General features: G+C 42.5%; 1 protein-coding gene across 1 annotated transcript; it reads right to left on the bottom strand.

Moving 5' to 3' along the window:
- Positions 1-17: 17 nt before the first annotated feature.
- Positions 18-18,686, bottom strand: LOC311135456 (nicotinamide phosphoribosyltransferase). Its single transcript, XM_084169419.1, has 11 exons — positions 18,602-18,686; positions 14,636-14,792; positions 9,800-9,903; positions 9,476-9,604; positions 7,274-7,432; positions 5,825-5,961; positions 4,052-4,277; positions 3,652-3,771; positions 3,195-3,335; positions 771-905; positions 18-586 (listed from the first exon to the last, which is right to left on the bottom strand). The coding sequence occupies exons 1-11, from the start codon at positions 18,647-18,649 to the stop codon at positions 473-475; spliced, it is 1,470 nt and encodes a 489-aa protein (XP_084025545.1). The 5' UTR covers positions 18,650-18,686; the 3' UTR covers positions 18-472.
- Between the last annotated feature and the right edge of the window lie 2,060 nt (positions 18,687-20,746).

Here is a 20,746-nt window from a genome sequence, read left to right as displayed (position 1 = left end):
TGGTGTTTTTCTGGATCATTTGTTTATCTTCAATGAACTGGAGGGAAAGGGTTGTTTTGTTCTTACAAATAAATTTTTGAGAATGTGACAATATCCTGGACATATGGCTCATGAACACAGAAGGGAAGCCTGCCTTCCCCGAATTCAACCATAGACAGAGACGATTTAAAATGGGCTTTCAGAAAAAGGAAAATATACATGATAAAATCAAAAAATTCAAGTTGAATTAATCTCAATAAAAGGTGCTTTTTATATAATTTCTCAATCATACATTTCTTAGTTTATATATTTTTAACATTGTTCTAATGAAGTGCTTTTAAGTCTCTCTCTCTCTCTCTCTCTCTCTCTCTCTCTCTCTGTCTCCAAGGACAACGTTAAGTGCTATTTGTTCTCATCCTAGTGGTCAGTGCTGTACAGGGAGGTAGAAGGGTTCCAGTCCTTTCTGCGTAGTATGTTGGAGCATGTACAGGCCTCAGTCTACAGACTCTTCCAGGTCACAGTCCCTGATCTTGGCGTTGTCTCTGACCTCATCAAATGTATACGTCTTCAGTATCACACCATTTCTGAAAACGGTGTGAAGCAGATCCTGGGGAAAGAAGACAGAGAGAAAGAGGAATAGAGAGTAAACTTATCAACTTTCAATTACAATATGACTTTAAAACAACTCCATAATAGTCCCCCCAAAAATATGTTTGCTTAAGCCTCAGAGAAAGAAAAACAAAAGGCTTTTATCTATGGTTTTAGGATGACCACTTGTTTAAATGGCTTACTGGACCGTATTCCTCCAGGGCCCCCTTCCCTTCCTCAAGGGTCATAAAGTCTCCTGTTGGTGTTCTGTGGAGTGACAGACGACCTTTCTTTGATCTTTTATTAGGGTCAGCAACAGGGTCCTTGAACACATTCAGCTGTAATTAAAAGAACATAATACAACAGTGGTCACCAACCATTTTCTGAGTCCAGATCACTTTCTGAGTCCAGATCACTTTCTAAGTCCAGATCACTTTCTGAGCAGATCATTTTGTGAGTCCAGATTACTTTGAGTCCAAATGCAAGCCGAGATCTACCATTCAGATGTATTTTCTTTACAAGACGTAAGCCTATGCAACATTAAACTATTACAAACAATACTGTAGTAATATAGGACTACTGGGTGATCTGAAAAGTCATAGTCAATTGATCAATAACATAATAATACTATTAGTAAAAAAAAAAAAATTCAATTCACAATCTGTAGAAGCAATGAGAATAGAAAGGTTCAGAACTTTTGTAAGACATCACAGTACAGTTGAAATATATATGGCAAATAGAAATCCTATATGGATGGTGTTAAGAGATAGATGGGAGGTGTTTAATGGAATTGAAGGATGGGACTAATAACAACTAACAACAAACAATAACAAGATAACTAATAATGTAGGCACGCTGTGTCCATAATAAGTGTATGGGGTTGTAGGTTGGGAGCTTTTGTGAAGGAGCACAGTTAGAAAGATATGGCATATAGAAGCAAACCGGATGGACATCATGAAAATGATCGGAGAGGTTGAGAGTAGAAGTTCAGGAGAAAGAACAAACAAAGTGTTACTGCAGACACCGTAATCTGAGCCATCCGATCTGTTGTGATTACATCATGTAAGACTGATATATGATTGGAGGTTAACTTTACAGTAATACTATTGGTCAACATCTCAGATTTTGAATCCAAACAACTCAGATGCTATAAAGGTTCTTAGATTCATTGTCCCTTTCTCTTATTTGTGCCTGACCTGCGCTGGTGAGGTACCTACTCTCTCTCTCTCTCCCATGAGCTATGGGCCATGGCATAAGCCAGGGTTTCTCTCTCTCTCTCCCATGAGCTATGGGCCATGGCACAAGCCAGGGTTTCTCTCTCTCTCTCCCATGAGCTATGGGCCATGGCACAATTCAGGGTTTCTTGGTCTCTCTCCCACTCTGACCATGTTTAGAATAATGCCTTGTAATGCTTGCTAATGCTTTGTAACTTCAGCTCATGCCTTTTATAATGTTATCATTCATTTTACAAAGTTATTAAATACACTTGTATTTAGAAATCCATTCTCATGACCATTCATTGATCTTCGTCAGCTAAATGCATAATACTTGATTGTACATGATTTAACTATAGTGTTCTTGCATATTGCTATTTATTTTACATTTAACATTTTAGTCATTTAGCAGACGCTCTTATCCAGAGCGACTTACAGGAGCAATTAGGGTTAAGTGCCTTGCTCAAGGGCACATCGACAGATTTTTCACCTAGTCGGCTTGGGGATTAGAACCAGCGACCTTTCGGTTACTGGCACAACGCTCTTAACCACTAAGCTACCTGCCGCCCCATTTATCTTATGGAGTCAGATAATTCATTTTAATAGTCTAATTGCTAAGTCTTATTACGGATCGCGTGTGATGTATATATCATATGCTTACATATCAAATATTGGCCACTACAATAGTAATGAATTACAGTGTTATTACACAGGTATTAGAGCAGCTTCATATAAAGTGTTAACAAAGACTTGGGCTCTTTCCCAATTCATCTTTCCTCTCCTCCTCTCTCCTAGCCTCCTCTCTCCTAGCCTCCTCTCTCCTAGCCTCCTCTCTCCTAGCCTCCTCTCTCCTAGCCTCCTCGGAACGTATTGCATGAGAAGGACCGAGAGGAGGGAACCTGGATCTTCTCCTCCAATGCTTTTTCGGAGGAAGCAATGAGAGAGGATACAAGGAATTGAGAACATATGAATTGAGAACAGATTAATTGAGAACAGATGAACTGAGAACAGATGAATTGAGAGCAGATGAACTGAGAACAGATGAATTGAGAACAGATGAACTGAGAACAGATGAACTGAGAACAGATGAATTGAGAACAGATTAACTGAGAACAGATGAACTGAGAACAGATGAACTGAGAACAGATGAACTGAGAACAGATGAACTGAGAACAGATTAACTGAGAACAGATGAACTGAGAACAGATGAACTGAGAACAGATGAACTGAGAACAGATGAACTGAGAACAGATGAACTGAGAACAGATGAACTGAGAACAGATGAATTGAGAACAGATGAACTGAGAACATATTAACTGAGAACATATGAATTGAGAACAGATGAATTGAGAAAGAATCATGAATTCACAACAATGTCCTCTCATGACAATGACTGGACGTTCACTGACTCACCCCCAGTCCGTTGGTCACCACAAAGCTGCACTTGAAGCAGCAGCTGAGCAGGTCCCGGGTCAGTTTCTGGAGCAGGGCACCGCCCGACCCAAAACCCACGTTCTCTACACTCCACCTGTGTTGCTTCATCCCCGCCACAATCTGAAGACGACAGAACACCCGAGGGGTGGGTCCAAGGTTATTTTACAGAACCAAGCCCTAATAATACTACTCATTTAAAAGCAGTGGATTCCATTCCAATCTTACCCGGAGAAAGCCTGGAGTGGTTCAAAGCTTCCAACCAGTCTGTCACACAATGGATTCAACTAATCCTAGTCTCCAGACTTTGCTTAGTTGAATCAAGTGTGTGGCTGACTGGTTGCAATGAGACTGGTTACAATAGAACCTTGGAACAACAGATACGATTGGACCCCACTGGTAGGAGGGTCAGGTAGGCAGGTGAGTACAGTGAACCTACCTCCTGCAGTGTGTTAATGTCCACACCATCCCCCTGGATGACTCGGATGTAAGGGGGCAGCACCTTGTATCCTTTGCTGTTCTCTGTGGTGTGGAACTTCCTCCCTAAAATCTCCAACACCTTGGAATCAGCAAGCTAGTGAGAGACATGTTCATAGTCCTGCTCTCTCTTTAATGATTTGAATGTATTTATAATGAGCTGTTGACAGAAGACTTTAACATCATAATGGTCCTACACAGTGCCAGTGATACTGCCAGTGAGACCCATGCCCTTTCTCCATTAGAACCAGAAAAACACTAGGACAAAAGAGAACTAAAGAGAACCAGGCCCGATGGTTCCACCACCGACCGGACTGTTGTAAACTACTAGCGCTAGGTGATGCTTTATCTATCTTCTCTACCTTGAGGACGGTGTCTAAGGGGTCTCCTGAGTCTGGCCTGATGACCAGGGGTGCGTCCGCGCTGCGGGACTCGATGAGGCTCCTGAGGTCCTCTCCCCAGATCTTCTCACAGGCATTGTAGATATCATAGCTGTCGCTGACGATGGACACGGGCACGTTGGGGAACTGCCTCACAATGTGCTCAAAGGCATCTTTCTCATGGTCCTTACCCCAGGCGGTGATGGTGCTGGCAATAAAATATTTATCCATAGGTAAGCAATACAGGAAATCACTTAAACTAAACCGTGACTAAATGTGTTTGAGAAACACAGAAGAACAGTGTAGTACAACACAAACTCAGAAGAGGGCGCTATATATCATGCTCTGAAAATGATACTGAGACTTGATTAGTTCTCTGGAATGAATTAAAAAGTTAAACCTACTTGTGACGGCCATGTACATATAAAATCAGTCAATTTCTACAGTGTGATTGCATGCTTTAGCTTTAATCTGTGCTAATTGTGCTGTACCCGCTGTGTCTACCTGTGTCTCTGTGTTACCTGTGTCTCTGTGTTTACCTGTGTCTCCGTGTTTACCTGTGTCTCTGTGTCTACCTGTGTCTCTGTGTTACCTGTGTCTCTGTGTTACCTGTGTCTCTGTGTTACCTGTGTCTCTGTGTCTCTGTGTTACCTGTGTCTCTGTGTTACCTGTGTCTCTGTGTTACCCGTGTCTCTGTTACCTGTGTCTCTGTCTACCTGTGTCTCTGTGTTACCTGTGTCTCTGTGTCTACCTGTGTCTCTGTGTCTACCTGTGTCTCTGTGTCTACCTGTGTCTCTGTGTTACCTGTGTCTCTGTGTTACCTGTGTCTCTGTCTACCTGTGTCTCTGTGTTACCTGTGTCTCTGTGTTACCTGTGTCTCTGTCTACCTGTGTCTCTGTGTTACCGGTGTCTCTGTGTCTCTGTGTTACCTGTGTCTCTGTGTCTACCTGTGTCTCTGTGTCTACCTGTGTCTCTGTGTCTACCTGTGTCTCTGTGTTACCTGTGTCTCTGTGTTACCTGTGTCTCTGTGTCTCTGTGTTACCTGTTTCTCTGTGTCTACCTGTGTCTCTGTGTTACCTGTGTCTCTGTGTTACCTGTGTCTCTGTGTTACCTGTGTCTCTGTCTACCTGTGTCTCTGTCTACCTGTGTCTCTGTGTTACCTGTGTCTCTGTGTTACCTGTGTCTCTGTGTTACCTGTGTCTCTGTTACCTGAGTCTCTGTCTACCTGTGTCTCTGTGTTACCTGTGTCTCTGTGTTACCTGTGTCTCTGTGTCTACCTGTGTCTCTGTGTCTACCTGTGTCTCTGTGTTACCTGTGTCTCTGTGTTACCTGTGTCTCTGTGTTACCTGTGCCACTGTGTTACCTGTGTCTCTGTGTCTCTGTGTTACCTGTTTCTCTGTGTCTACCTGTGTCTCTGTGTTACCTGTGTCTCTGTGTTACCTGTGTCTCTGTGTTACCTGTGTCTCTGTCTACCTGTGTCTCTGTCTACCTGTGTCTCTGTGTTACCTGTGTCTCTGTGTCTCTGTGTTACCTGTGTCTCTGTGTTACCTGTGTCTATGTGTCTACCTGTGTCTCTGTGTCTACCTGTGTCTCTGTGTCTACCTGTGTCTCTGTTTTACCTGTGTCTCTGTCTACCTGTGTCTCTGTGTTACCTGTGTCTCTGTGTTACCTGTGTCTCTGTGTCTACCTGTGTCTCTGTGTTACCTGTGTCTCTGTGTTACCTGTGTCTCTGTGTTACCTGTGTCTCTGTGTTACCTGTGCTCTGCAGCTGGCACAGAGAAGCCGGGCACAGGGTCTTTGGTGCCGTAGTACTTCTTAATGACACAGATACCAGCCACCGTGTCTGTGCCTTTAAAGTTCACCAGGTGGGCAGACGCTCCGATGCCAGCGGTCTGAAACCAGACAAAAACATCACATGACAGGAACAGCTAAACAGTACGGCATCAGAGGATGTGAAACAGTATGGCATCAGAGGATGTGAAACAGTATGGCATCAGAGGATGTGAAACAGTATGGCATCAGAGGATGTGAAACAGTATGGCATCAGAGGATGTGAAACTGTATGGCATCAGAGGATGTGAAACTGTATGGCATCAGAGGATGTGAAACTGTATGGCATCAGAGGATGTGAAACTGTATGGCATCAGAGGATGTGAAACTGTATGGCATCAGAGGATGTGAAACAGTATGGCATCAGAGGATGTGAAACAGTATGGCATCAGAGGATGTGAAACAGTATGGCATCAGAGGATGTGAAACTGTATGGCATCAGAGGATGTGAAACTGAAAGTGTTTTTTTGATTACAAAGGGTGTGTTCGTAAATTCACTAAGGAGTGCCAGAATGCGCTCAGAGTCTGCTCTGTAAATTCAGAGTGTTTCGATCTCTCGGAGCGTTCAGCGCACACACTGGACGCTCTGGCCGAGGAGTAGGGTTGATCCGAGCGTTCTGACCTCACAACGGCAGTCAAGCACCCAAGCTAACTGGCTAAAGTTGGCTAGCTTGCTAGCTACTTCCAGACACAAATGAGAGAACAGCTCACTCTGACCATTTTACTCGCCATAGCAGAGGTGGTTAGGCTGTTTTCATGTTGTCTAGAGCGTTGGTGACTGTAACTGTGCTGCTGGCAACAATTTACTGACACCGGCCATATTCAACGGGTGTTGAGCGTTCATAAATTAATCAGTTATTCTGCGCTCTGGCACACTCAGACGAGAGTCTCTGAAATCGGAGTAGATAGCCAGAGGGAATTTACGAACACACCCAAAGTGTTTTTGTGTAGAGGAAGGTTTCCCAAACTCGGTCCTTGGCCCCCCCCCCCCCCCCCCCTGCGTGCACGTTTTGGTTTTCTGCCCTAACACTACACAGCTGATTCAAATAATCAAAGCCCAGGACCGAGTTTGGGAAACCTCGGCGTAGAGCAGTGTTTCTCAAACCTTTACTCTGGGACCCCCAGACATTTTACAATTTTGTTTTAGCCCTGAATTAGCCCACCTGACTTACCTGGTCAAGAGCTTGATGAATAGATAAAATACATGGAACGGCTGGGGTTCCCTGAGGAGAGGTTTGGGAAAGGGTCTTTGTTCGACCCCAGGTTGGGAAATCGGCAGGGACCTGCTCCATTATGCTATCCATATGTATGTTGTATGTACAGTATGATGAATCCAACACTATTATCATAATGATCATTAATTACAGTAAGTACCTCTTGAGATGAGACTCCCCTGTAGCCAAAGTCATGCAGTTTATACTCCAGTTTGTCCAGGTTCCCTGACGTCTCCAGTAGATACCTGGCTAGGATCTTCTTCTGCTCTCTGGAGTTAGTCGCTACTGTAATGGGGTACCAGATCTGCACCAGGATGGTCTGAGAGAGGAAGAGAGGGAAGAGTTGGTGATGCTGGGGAAAGTACATCATGCACTTGAATCAGCGCTACTTACTACACAACATCTATAGATAAATACATTCAAGCACTTACAGGGGGACCATACTTGCGATCATAAGCAAGAATTTAAAGTTAAACAAGTTCTCACGCACAAAATGCATATCATCCAATTAAAATTGTCGATTTACTTGCATGTGACATAAATCTAAATTGTAGCTGGTCCCATCAGATAACATGGCACACGTTAGGCCTTTGCTAACCTCAACAGGTGGCAGTGATTACATCCTGGCACAACTTCTGCAGCCAATTAAAATCGTAGACGTAGTTGGACGTGTTCCAACACTTGTTCATGGAAGCATCCTTAACATACCTCAGTCCAACAGCACCTTCTGATCAATATGTAACTAGGCTATCATGTGTATTTGACTGACTGGTCAAATTACTCTCTGTGTAAAGTGCATAGTCCATGTACTTGTCACAGATTTTGGCAAGGGTTTGAATCTCACATGAGTTTCCCCCCCCGCCCCTTTGAAATGTAGAATTACATGTGTGTGATGGAAAGGGACGTAGCCTACAGCCAACAGCTTGAAAATGAAAAAGGAATTTAATTCCAGCCTTGCACACAAACAAACTGCTATTGCCTGAATTATTATAATAATCCACTTCGTCACATGCGTTTTGAATCGAGCATCAAGGACCGGCATTGAACAGTTTTCTCCTCAACAAAAAAGCTTAATGCGAGGTGGACTCGAAATCACGGTTAAAAAATACTATCGATTACAAGTCAACTGTAGTGGAAGAATGAGAGAAGATGATACTCGCTGGCGTTGGAGCACAGCGTGACCCCTCAAACATGATTTATGACATTGTTTGGAAGGAAGACCATCTGAGACCATCTGAAGACCATCTGAGGGCTATCACAGGAATGTGCCAAGTTCAATAAAGAGACATTCTCATGGAAGTCCTGGGGTCACTGACGCCAAGACAGGTGTGACGACTGATGAAACGTGAATTAAATGTTACTGTGTGAATTCAATTATCGTCTTTGTTTCAAGAGCTGATAAAGAGCTGCACATTTTGATATGTCTTATTGCATTGTATGTTTTCTGGTTTATGTATTTTTTAAGTGACTGGATTGAAATTGTATATTCGGTTCGTCGTTTCTTTTTACGATGTACGTCGATAAACTTTCTTGTAAGGACCTCATTTATATTTTTTCCATAAAAGCAAATGGATGTGTGTGAAAATATAAACTTTTTTTTTACTTTGTCATGTATGCGAAAACGTGAAAATGTTGTCTAACTAGTAACCTAGTCAAGGATGCATCAGTGCAATATTGCCACACAACATTTTGTTACAGACCAATGATAAACCTTGAATTTGTAGGTTCAAAATAAGAAATGCCATTGGTTGGTGGATAGAAAATCTAATATCTTTGATAGGCTGCAGCAGAAGTTGTGCCAGGATGTAATCACTGTCACTTGGAGAGGTTTCATGCAAGTAAATCGTCTATTTTAATTGGCGGATACTTTAAATGCGTGCTTATGTTTGCAAGTATGGCATCAGGCTCTTTTAGAAACCTTGCATTTTATTGTTGTTGTTTATGGGGAGTCTCTGCCTTGACACTTTCTACCATGAGCAAAATATAGATAGACAACAATGCACAAAGCATCTGTCCAAATGATGTTGTATCCTTTGGACATGTGCCAGATCTAAAAACAGTGCTGAACCATGACTCAAAGACGCTATGGTAATGTCATAGTGAAAAAGGGGGTTAGGCACCGACTAGAGGCCAGTAGCCTGGTCCCAGATCTGTTTGTGCTGTCTTGCCAACTCCTATGGTCATTGTCGCATGAGTTGGCAAGACAGCAAAGACAGATCTGGGACCAGGCTAAGACGCCATATTCAATTCAGTTCAATTCAATGGGCTTTATCGGCACGGGAAACATATGCTTACGTTGACAAAGCAAGTGAAATAGATAATAAACAAAAGTGAAATGAACAATCAAACATTTCTGACTAACCTCCACCCAGTTGGTGAGCCAGTAGCATTCTGGGTCAGTACTCTCCACGGTGAAGAGGACATTACCCCTGGGGATCACACTACCCTCAGGGACTGCCTTGATTTCAATGGGCAGGTGGCCGTCATACTTCTGAAATACAAACACTCAGGGATCAGTACTGTAGCATGATTAGACCACAGAACAACAGATGGTTTTGGTTTATGATGAAGTAAGAACATTTATAAGAAAAGTCCTTCAAAAACCAGGAAATCAAAACTATCACTAAAATATTACATGTAGCTCCTTTAACATGCAATACATACAAAAAACCCTGCTGCCTAATACCTCCAGTATGTACTCCCAGCCCTTTTCGTTGAACACATCATCCTGAAAGTGTTCACGGTAAACTTCCTTTGCTTCTTTGATCTTATTTGGAGTCACCACCTTCCCTGGGAAGGTGAGAGATGAGAGATATGGGTAAGATGTAAATCACATAATTGTGAGAGGAAGCTGGGAAAGACAAATGTACAGTTGAAGTCAGAAGTTTACATACACTTAGGTTGGAGTCATTAAGACTTGTTTTTCAACCACTCCACACATTTCTTGTTAACAAACTACAGTTTTGGCAAGTCGGTTAGGACATCTACTTTGTGCATGACACAAGTAATTTTTCCAACAATTGTTTACAGACAGATTATTTCACTTTTATTTCACTGTATCACAATTCCAGTGGGTCAGAAGTTTACATACACTAAGTTGACTGTGCCTTTAAACAGCTTGGAAAATTCCAGAAAATGATGTCATGGCTTTAGAAGCTTCTGATAGGCTAATTTACATCATTTGAGTCAATTGGAGATGTACTGGATGTATTTCAAGGCCTACCTTCAAACTCAGTGCCTCTTTGCTTGACATCATGGGAAAATCAAAAGAAATCCTTGGGAGCAATTTCCAAACGCCTGAAGGTACCACGTTCATCTGTACAAACAATAGTACGCAAGTATAAACACCATGGGACCACGCAACCGTCATACCGCTCAGGAAGGAGACGCGTTCTGTCTCCTAGCGATGAACGTACTTTGGTGCGAAATGTGCAAATCAATCCCAGAACAACAGCAAAGGACCTTGTGAAGATGCTGGAGGAAACAGGTACAAAAGTATCTATATCCACAGTAAAACAAGTCCTATATCGACATAACCTGAAAGGCCGCTCAGCAAGGAAGAAGCCACTGCTCCAAAACCGCCATAAAAAAGCCAGACATAGGGACGAAGATCGTACTTTTTGGAGTAATGTCCTCTGGTCTGATGAAACAAAAATAGAACTGTTTGGCCATAATGACCATCGTTACGTTTGGAAGAAAAAGAGGTTTGCTTGCAAGCCGAAGAACACCATCCCAAACGTGAAGCACGGGGGTGGCAGCATCATACTGTGGGAGTGCTTTGCTGCAGGAGGGACTGGTGCACTTCACAAAATAGATGGCATCATGAGGAAGGAAAATTATGTGGATATATTGAAGCAACATCTCAAGACATCAGTCAGGAAGTTAAAGCTTAGTCGCAAATGGGTCTTCCAAATGGACAATGACCCCAAGCATACTTCCAAAGTTGTGGCAAAATGGCTTAAGGACAACAAAGTCAAGGTATTGGAGTGTCCATCACAAAGCCCTGACCTCAATCCTATAGAACATTTGTGGGCAGAACTGAAAAAGTGTGTGCGAGCAAGGAGGCCTACAAACCTGACTCAGTTACACCAGCTCTGTCAGGAGGAATGGGCCAAAATTCACCCAACTTATTGTGGGAAGCTTGTGGAAGGCTACCCGAAACGTTTGACCCAAGTTAAACAATTTAAAGGCAATGCTACCAAATACTAATTGAGTTTGTGTAAACTTCTGACCCACTGGGAATGTGATGAAAGAAATAAAAACTCAAATAAATCATTCTCTCTACTATTATTCTGACATTTCACATTCTTAAAATAAAGTGGTGATCCTAACTGACATAAAACAGGGAATTTTTATTAGGATTAAATGTCAGGAATTGTGAAAAACTGAGTTTAAATGTATTTGGCTAAGGCAGGGGTGTCAAACGTCCGGCCCGCGGGCCGGATCAGGCCCGCAAACGGGTTTAATCCGGCCCGCGAGATGATAAAAAAAAATAAAAAAACATTGTAAAGTATAAAAATGCGCTGCAATTTTTCAATAAAATAAACTGCTGTTCCAATTGCGTCCACTGGATGGCGCAATAGCAATTGTGTTAAGCAAGCAAACTGTTTATACCAGGGCAGAGCAAGTAGGTCAAGCACGTGCAGCCAATGAGCTACTTTGTTTTGCCCGCAATATTTATTACAGCTTCTACTTTTAACATTATGTGCTTTGGCACCCTCATTGCCCCAATATGTCTCTGTCAAAAAAGAGAAAAGTGGACGCAGAGTGCAGAGTGTTCGAAGAAAAATGGTCATCCTATTTATTCACGGAATTGAATGGGAAAGCTGTATGTTTGGTGTGTTCAGAGCATGTTGCAGTGCTGAAAGAATATAACCTTCGTCGCCACTATGTGAGTCTTCATGCCGACAAATATGACAACTTTCAAGGACAGCGGAGATGAGAGAAGGTGAATGAACTGTTGGCGGGTCTGAAGAAACAGCAGTCTGTGTTTACTCACAGCCGAGACATCAGTGACGCTGCAGTGAAAGCTAGCTACCTCATTGCTAATGAAATCGCAGTGGCTTCAAAACCATTTAGTGAGGGTGAATTTGTAAAAACATGCATGATGAAGGCAGCGGAGATTGTGTGCCCTGAAAAGCGGCAGGCTTTTGCAAATATCAGCCTGACAAGAAACACAGTTGCAGACAGGATTTCCGATCTTTCAGTGGATTTGGACAGCCAGTTGAAGCAAAAAGTAAAGTCATTTATTGCGTTTTCGGTTGCAATTGATGAAAGCACGGACATTACAGATGTTGCACAACTGGCCATTTTCATCCGCGGAGTTGATGACACATTGACCGTCACCGAGGAGTTCGTCGAGTTGGTGCCGATGACAGATACAACGACAGCAGCTGATATTTTTACCGCACTCGTCGGCGCGCTAGACAGGGTCGGAGTGGACTGGTCCCGCGCTGTCAGCCTGGCTACAGATGGTGCGCCCTCAATGATCGGGAAAAAAGCAGGCGTTGTGACAAAGTTCAGAGAGAAAGTGCAATCTGCAAATGGAGGACGTGATTTTTTGACTTTTCACTGTATTTTGCACCAGGAGGCTTTGTGTTGCAAGTCATTAAAGATGGATAACGTCATGAAGGTGGTCATCCAAACTGTTAATTTCATCCGATCCAGAAGCCTGAATCACCGTCAGTTTGACAGCCTTCTCAGAGAGAAAGACCACATCTATGGCCTGCCATACCACACTGAGGTAAGATGGTTAAGCCGAGGTGCTGTGCTGAGGCGTTTCTTTGATTTACGAGAAGAAATTGAACAGTTCATGGAAGAAAAGGGCAAACCAGTGTTAGAATTTCATTCCGCAGAATGGATGCAGGACCTTGCATTTATGGTGGATGTTACAGAGCACCTGAATAACTTGAACAAACAGCTGCAAGGGCGCAACAAAGTTGTCACGCAGTATTATGACAGCATACGTTCTTTCAAGTTGAAGCTGTCATTGTGGGAGACGCAACTTGCCGGTGGTGATGCAGCTCACTTCCCCTGTCTGAAAAATGTGTGCGCGACCCAACATGTGGCAGACATGAAGCGGTTCAAAGATAAAATAACGGGACTGTTACGGGAGTTTGAGCAACGCTTTCAGATTTATGTTTATATGTTTTTATGTTGATGTGCTATTGTTTTTAATTGATTTTATTTTATTTGTATATTTAACCTATTCTTGACTCTGTGGTTCTTGCACTTGTTTGGGGAACAGGATTTCATTATTTTTATCTACATTTCTGCCTGAGAAATGACACCCTGATATAGTTCTGTGATCTGTGAAACAGTTCTGTTAATCACTGAGGCATTGTGTGTTTGTGTGTTCTTTTTCTTTAGAATTTTCAAATAAACTTGACGTGTTTTATGATTAATAGTGATGTTGTGCTTGTACTATTTTGGACACACTGTCCTCAGGCTCCAGCTTTATGTTGTATGTTGATCGTATTAAAACAAAGAAAACAATCTGAAATTGTTGTTTTTAAGTTATATATACCATGATTTTTCCGGTCCGGCCCACTTGGGAATAGATTTTCCTCCATGTGGCCCCTGAGCTAAAATGAGTTTGACACCCCTGCTGTAGAACATTTGTGGGCAGAACTGAAAAGGCGTGAGCGAGCAAGGAGGCCTACAAACCTGACTCAGTTACACCAGCTCTGTCAGGAGGAATGGGCCAAAATTCACCCAACTTATTGTGGGAAGCTTGTGGAAGGCTACCCGAAACGTTTGACCCAAGTTAAACAATTTAAAGGCAATGCTACCAAATACTAATTGAGTGTGTGTAAACTTCTGACCCACTGGGAATGTGATGAAAGAAATAAAAGCTCAAATAAATCATTCTCTCTACTATTATTCTGACATTTCACATTCTTAAAATAAAGTGGTGATCCTAACTGACCTAAGACAGGGAATTTTTATTAGGATTAAATGTCAGGAATTGTGAAAAACTGAGTTTAAATGTATTTGGCTAAGGTGTATGTAAACTTCCGACTTCAACTGTAAATTAAGAATAAGACAGTAAAAGTTGTGTACTAGTGGTGTACTAGGTGTGTACTAGTGGTGTACTAGTGGTGTACTAGGTGTGTACTAGTGGTGTACTAGGTGTGTACTAGTGGTGTACTTGAGGTGTACTAGGTGTGTACTAGTGGTGTACTAGTAGTGTACTAGAGGTGTACTAGGTGTGTACTAGGTGTGTACTAGTGGTGTACTAGAGGTGTACTAGATGTGTACTAGTGGTGTACTAGTGGTGTACTAGAGGTGTACTAGGTGTGTACTAGTGGTGTACTAGGTGTGTACTAGTGGTGTACTAGTGGTGTACTAGAGGTGTACTAGGTGTGTACTAGTGGTGTACTAGTGGTGTACTAGGTGTGTACTAGGTGTGTACTAGTGGTGTACTAGAGGTGTACTAGAGGTGTACTTGATGCTGTTCTTTTTCATGGTCCTTCGAGCGGAATGGTCAATTTAGTAATAGTAAGAATGATATTTGTCTTACCTTTCAGATACTTATGAAGGATATACTGAAGTCCATAAAATACAGTTTCATCATATTTCACTTTCTGAATCTTAGTGGATTGTGTTTTCTTTGCCCGACACTCGAAGTAGGAGTAAACCTTGCTGGTGTTAGGAGGGTACTGCTTGTAATGTGTGACCTGAAATAACATTATAGAAATACAGTTAATGACAATTATAACCTGGTTGGTTCCAGCCCTGAATGCTGATTGGCTGACCACTGTGGTATATCGGACACTATACCACGGGTATGACAAAACATATATTTTTACTGCTCTAATTACATTGGTAACCACTTTATAATAGCAATAAGGCCCGAGGAGGTGTGAAATATGGCCAATATACCACGGGCTCCTCTGGCCTTATTGCTTAATTATATCACAGCATTGTCGAATACTCATTTTTGATTATGAAAAGTGTCGACGAGTGTCCTGACGAGAAGGCACTATGCCAGGCAAAATTGGGCATCATCAGCTCATTTTTATGGATGTATCCAAATTAATGTCAATAGAAAACAGCTTAAACAAATGCAAATGCAGCTACTTTGCTGTTATTCTGGCTGCAGAGGTCGTCACTGTGTTAGACGTAGCTAGTTGGCTAGCTAGCAAGCAAGGGATAAGAACGTTGGGAACATATAGAATGAACAACTAGGTTGCACCCTTAAATATAGAACTAATCGAACGAACAACTGGGTCGCGTCTCTAGCAACCAAAATATGAAAAGTATGATTTTGCTTATAAAAATACAAATATCAATGGGCAAAAAATGTATTCTGCTGATACATTTGTGCTTTAGTGTTGTTTTCTTTGGTAACTGTGGAATAAGCGGGATAAACACCTCCATTCTGTACATTACCTTGGAATAATTTACTCTGCAAAGGGATGAGGCGGACATCGGCCATTATTTCCAAGGTAATGTACAGAACGTCACTAATTTGACAATCCTGAAACTTCACGTTCTCACACACACTTAACATCAACTGTCCCTCCAACCTGCTTTACATTATGTAGAAATCTACAATCAGAAGAAAACATGCAGATATCTGTACAGGTGTATAATAAACAGGAAGCAGATGTGTCTAAGAGCGTTGTGCCAGTATCCGAAAGGTCGCTGGTTCTAATCCCCGAGCCGACTAGGTGAAAAATCTGTCGATGTGCCCTTGAGCAAGGCACTTAACCCTAATTGCTCATGTAAGTCGCTCTGGATAAGAGCGTCTGCTAAATGACTAAAATGTAAATGTAATGTGTAATATTTGCTACTGAGATTATTTGGGGACTTGTCATCAAAAATCTGCAGTTTCCAGCAGGTGTGTACAATTTTCTCCTTTGCCCTGGAGAAAAATAATCTTACTGTTGGTTAAATAAACGGGCCCAGATGATGTTAGGATATTTGTTTTATTACATAACCATCCCACTCTTCCTCTGCATGCTCTGTGCTAGTGACCTTTGGTATCACTGGCAGCAACGGTCTCCTACCCTTTTCTTCACCCCTTTTCACCCTGATGAATTTAAACTCTAAATGTCACCCAGTTATACCCTGTCTCTGACCTACTCCACTCCTGCTCTGATGGACCTGACTGAGTAGTGTCCCAGCAAAAGCATAAACAGATGCAAGACAGGATCTGAAAACTATTGACAACATGACCATTCTTGTGATAGTACAGATGTAGGATCTTAATTTGGTCACCCTGTTGTTGCAGGAAATGTCCTGCACAGCAGAAAATGCAAACTTCTGGTGTATATTCAAGGTTTAAAAAGGCTTCTAAAGGCTTTTAATTTCTAAAAATGTATCAACACCTACTAAACTGTCCATTAATTATAATCCAAACAATAATTCACATTTCCTGTTGCAGCAGGATTATTTCCTGCTGTGAGAAAATCATTAATATCATACACCTGTATGCCAAAGAAACTGTCTGTATGCTATTTATAATATATGCAGCACAAGGTAGTCAAAGAAGGTGTTCTCTCCAAAGCTACTTGTTTCTGATCAGCAGCTCCAAAAGCAACAGCATTTATTGTGAATGTGAGGTGAACTGTGGAGACCATTGTGTCCACTTCTTAAAGGAGAAGTTTCCTTTTTTACAATCTCAATTTGTTTTGTTATAGAAGGGTCCAGACATATTTTTTTGTGATTTGAAATGTTTTTGAGAAACTTACCCCCAGCAAATCACTTCCTCATCCTTGTTGTGTAGTATGGGGACCACCGCGAAAACATGAACAAATGTTCCAAAACACCCAAATATGTCCTTTTAGAAATGGCAAAGGTCTTTAGATGTTGTACACATGAAATTGTATCATTCCGAACTTTATCTGTAATGTTATATTCCCTTTTGTGCGACTCGAGACGTTTGCCCTATCCAGCTGTTCCATTCTCAGTGTAGCCTGCTGCTACAGGTAACTACCAAAATAATGGAAACACCAACATAAAGTGTCTTAATAGCACGTTGGGCCACCACGAGCCACCAGAACAGCTTCAATGTGCTTCCTGTGTGAAAGCACTCCATACTTTCAGTATACTTTGGATCCGTCATTTACAAGGCGGCAGGTAGCTTAGCGGTTAAGAGCGTTGTGCCAGTACTCGAGAGGTCGCTGGTTCTAATCCCCGAGCTGACTAGGTGAAAAATCTGCCGATGTGTCCTTGAGCAAGACACTTAACCCTAATTGCTCCTGTAAGTCGCTCTGGATAAGAGCGTCTGCTAAATTACAAAAATGTAAAATGTACTCAAGTGTTTCCTTTATTTTGGCAGTTACCTGGAGATTGGGTAGAGGTATCGCTATAACGTTGCAGATAAAGTTCGGAATTACAAAAATGTAATGTGTACAACATCTAAAGGCCTGCATCACTATACTGAGAGCTTTGCTGTTTCTAAAATGAGGTATTTTGGGTGTTTTTGGAGCCTTTGTTCATGTTTCCTCGGGTCCCCCATACTACACAATGAGGATGAGGAAGTGATTTGCTGTTTGGGGTAAGTTTCTCAAAAACGTGAAATCACACAAAAGGTGTCTGGACACCTCCTTTAATCCCTTTCAAAAAGTATAACAGCTTGTTTCAGTAGTTTATATCAATAGGTCTGTTGCCAAGCCAACTTCTGTCTAACTGGCATCAATAAAAAAGTGATTGTTTTGGAAATAAACCTCTCCTTAAGGTACTCTCAGTTTGTCACGTCTGAGGCAGCTCTTGACCGCATAAAACAGAACTACTCGACAGTCCAGTGAGCATATCAGGCCTTGAAATCCAAGGGCAGATTAAACCCTTGTCCTCAATGGCAACAAGTCTAAACGGATATTGAAGAATCTAACTGAGCATATGGTTCATAAACTATTATAGCCAACATCAGGTCATAACAATGTATCACCATCTCTATAAAGTATGTAGCTGGGTGTGGTTCCCGCTATTACTGTGATTTATTACAAGGATACACTGTAACAAGGTGCTGCTGCAGCCTGACCCTTTACTTTTAGTATGACATATTAATTAAATGTACTACAGCCACTATGTTAAAAGACATGGGAATAAAAAAATGAAAAGAAAAGACAAAAACCCACTGATAAAATGTAGATCTGGGTTTTATGATTTATTGCAGCTTTGCATAAAGACCATCATGTTTCACTGTAAACAGAAAGCAATGGGAATTACTTTCATTTTCGTTTCTGATTATGCGATACCATTATATTAACTTCCAATATAATGGACTCTTATAATATTATTCAGACTTCAGGAGACCATAGAAGGTGACCACAGAACTCAGATATAATACTGTAGCAGGTCTGTTTATCATAGATGATTTGGCTTAGCTGGCTGTGGTTGTATTATACCTTCAAATATCCACACAAATAAATTACAATAAATTAGAACCACCACAGACTTAAGACATTTCAAGAGACATAGTCCTAGGTATAATACTGTCGCTAACTATTGCGTAAACCCAGTGCATAATGTCACTCACCTTGTATGAATCGGTAGCCAGCAGAAAGTTGAATTCTCCGTGCTCCATGTTCCCCTCGTGACTGAGTCGCAGCTGTCAGTTTGGTCGAATCTGGGCGCTGAAGGGCGGGGACACGCAGCCACGCGCTGTCGAATGGAGGAGGACGTACAAAAGGGTACAAAGTACAAATGGAGATGAAGAGGCGAAGCGAGAGGGTTGACTCCGCCCAAAATATGTCCGCGCGAAAATAAGCATTAAGCAGACCAAGTGAGGAGTTTTTGTATGGTGAGGCAATGAGAGAGAATCAAATTTGGTCAAACTAAGTGAATTTCTATTTTGATAGGTGAGGCTTATTTGATCGAATATAAGTTTCATAATGCTTAGGTTTCGAGTGTACTGAGTTGTGACCCGTTGTTCACATGCGTATCTGCCCTCATTAATACGTGTCACATATCAGTTTGCAAACAATGTAAAAACATGTAAAAAAAAAAAAAAATTGAGTTAATAAAGCTGCATACAAACTTGGTCTCTTTTTTGCTTTCTTGAGTAAGGCAGCTCCAAAATGCAGGTGTTTTAGCCTAGCTCAGTGCTTTCTGTGGTGGAGGGGCAGCCAGCGGAACATAAGGAGCCTATGGGTTGGTAATGTTCTCTAGTTGCGCCGTGATAATGTTCCCTAGTTGCGCCATGATTGGCTCAGTGTTCTGTCACTCAGAGTAACATTAGAAGTGCCCATCCAAGAAGGCTCAAGGTCATTGGCCACAGATAAAATGACGTCAAATCATGTTATATCTACAATAGCTTTGATTGGACTATCAAAGAGACCACACCTAATCAAGTAAATTAGTCGACCTGCCATAAAAACACGTGGGGGTGTCTTGACTATGTGATCACGCTCTCCGTAGCCGATGTGAGTAAGACTTTTAAGCAGGTCAACATTCACAAGGCCGCAGGGCCAGACGGATTACCAGGACGTGTACTCCGAGCATGTGCTGAGCAACTGGCAAGTGTCTTCACTGACATTTTCAACATGTCCTTGACTGAGTCTGTAATACCAACATGTTTCAAGCAGACCACCATAGTCCCCGTGCCCAAGGACACTAAGATAACCTGCCTAAATTACTACCGACCCGTAGCACTGACGTCTGTAGCCATGAAGTGCTTTGAAAGGCTGATCATGGCTCACATCAACACCATTATCCCAGAAACCCTAGACCCACTCCAATTTGCATACCGCCCCAACAGATCCACAGATGATGCAATCTCTATTGCACTCCCCACTGCCCTTTCCCACCTGGACAAGAGGAACACCTACGTGAGAATGATATTCATTGACTACAGCTCAGCGTTCAACACCATAGTGCCCTCAAAGCTCATCACTAAGCTAAGGATCCTGGGACTAAACACCTCCCTCTGCAACTGGATCCTGGACTTCCTGACAGGCCGCCCCCAGGTGGTAAGGGTAGGTAACAACACATCTGCCACGCTGATCCTCAACACGGGGGCCCCTCAGGGGTGCATGCTCAGTCCCCTCCTGTACTCCCTGTGACTGCATGGCCAGGCAGGACTCCAACACCATCATTACGTTTTCCGACGACACAACAGTGGTAGGCCTGATCACCGACAACGATGAGACAGCCTATAGGGAGGGTTCTCAGATCCTCAAAAAGTTATACAGCTGCACCATAGAGAGCATCCTGACTGGTTGCATCACCGCCTGGTATGGCAACTGCTCGGCCTCCGAATGCAAGGCACTACAGAGGGTAGTGCGTACGGCCCAGTACATCACTGGGGCCAAGCTTCCTGCCATCCAGGACCTCTATACCAGGCCATGTCAGAGGAAGGCCCTCAAAATTGTCAAAGACTCCAGCCACCCTAGTCATAGACTGTTCTCTCTGCTACCGCACGGCAAGTGGTACCGGAGCGCCAAGTCTAGGTCCAAAAAGACACACGCTCGCTCCTCCATTTTCTACACTCTCACACACACACACACACACACACACACACACACACACACACACACACACACACACACACACAAAACACCAAAACATATGTCATAACAGGTGGTGAAAAGTACGTGGTGGAATTCCACTGTCATAAAATGTCACACTGCCCTCATACATTTGTTGAGGGAAGCTATCCTAAATAAACTACTTGGATCCTGGT

The sequence above is a fragment of the Coregonus lavaretus genome, assembly GCF_964263955.1.
Source record: "Coregonus lavaretus genome assembly, chromosome: 9".
In the NCBI taxonomy this organism is placed as follows: Eukaryota; Metazoa; Chordata; class Actinopteri; order Salmoniformes; family Salmonidae; genus Coregonus; species Coregonus lavaretus.
The sequence above is the reverse complement of the archived record's forward strand: the minus strand, read 5'-3'. Positions and strand labels throughout refer to the sequence as shown.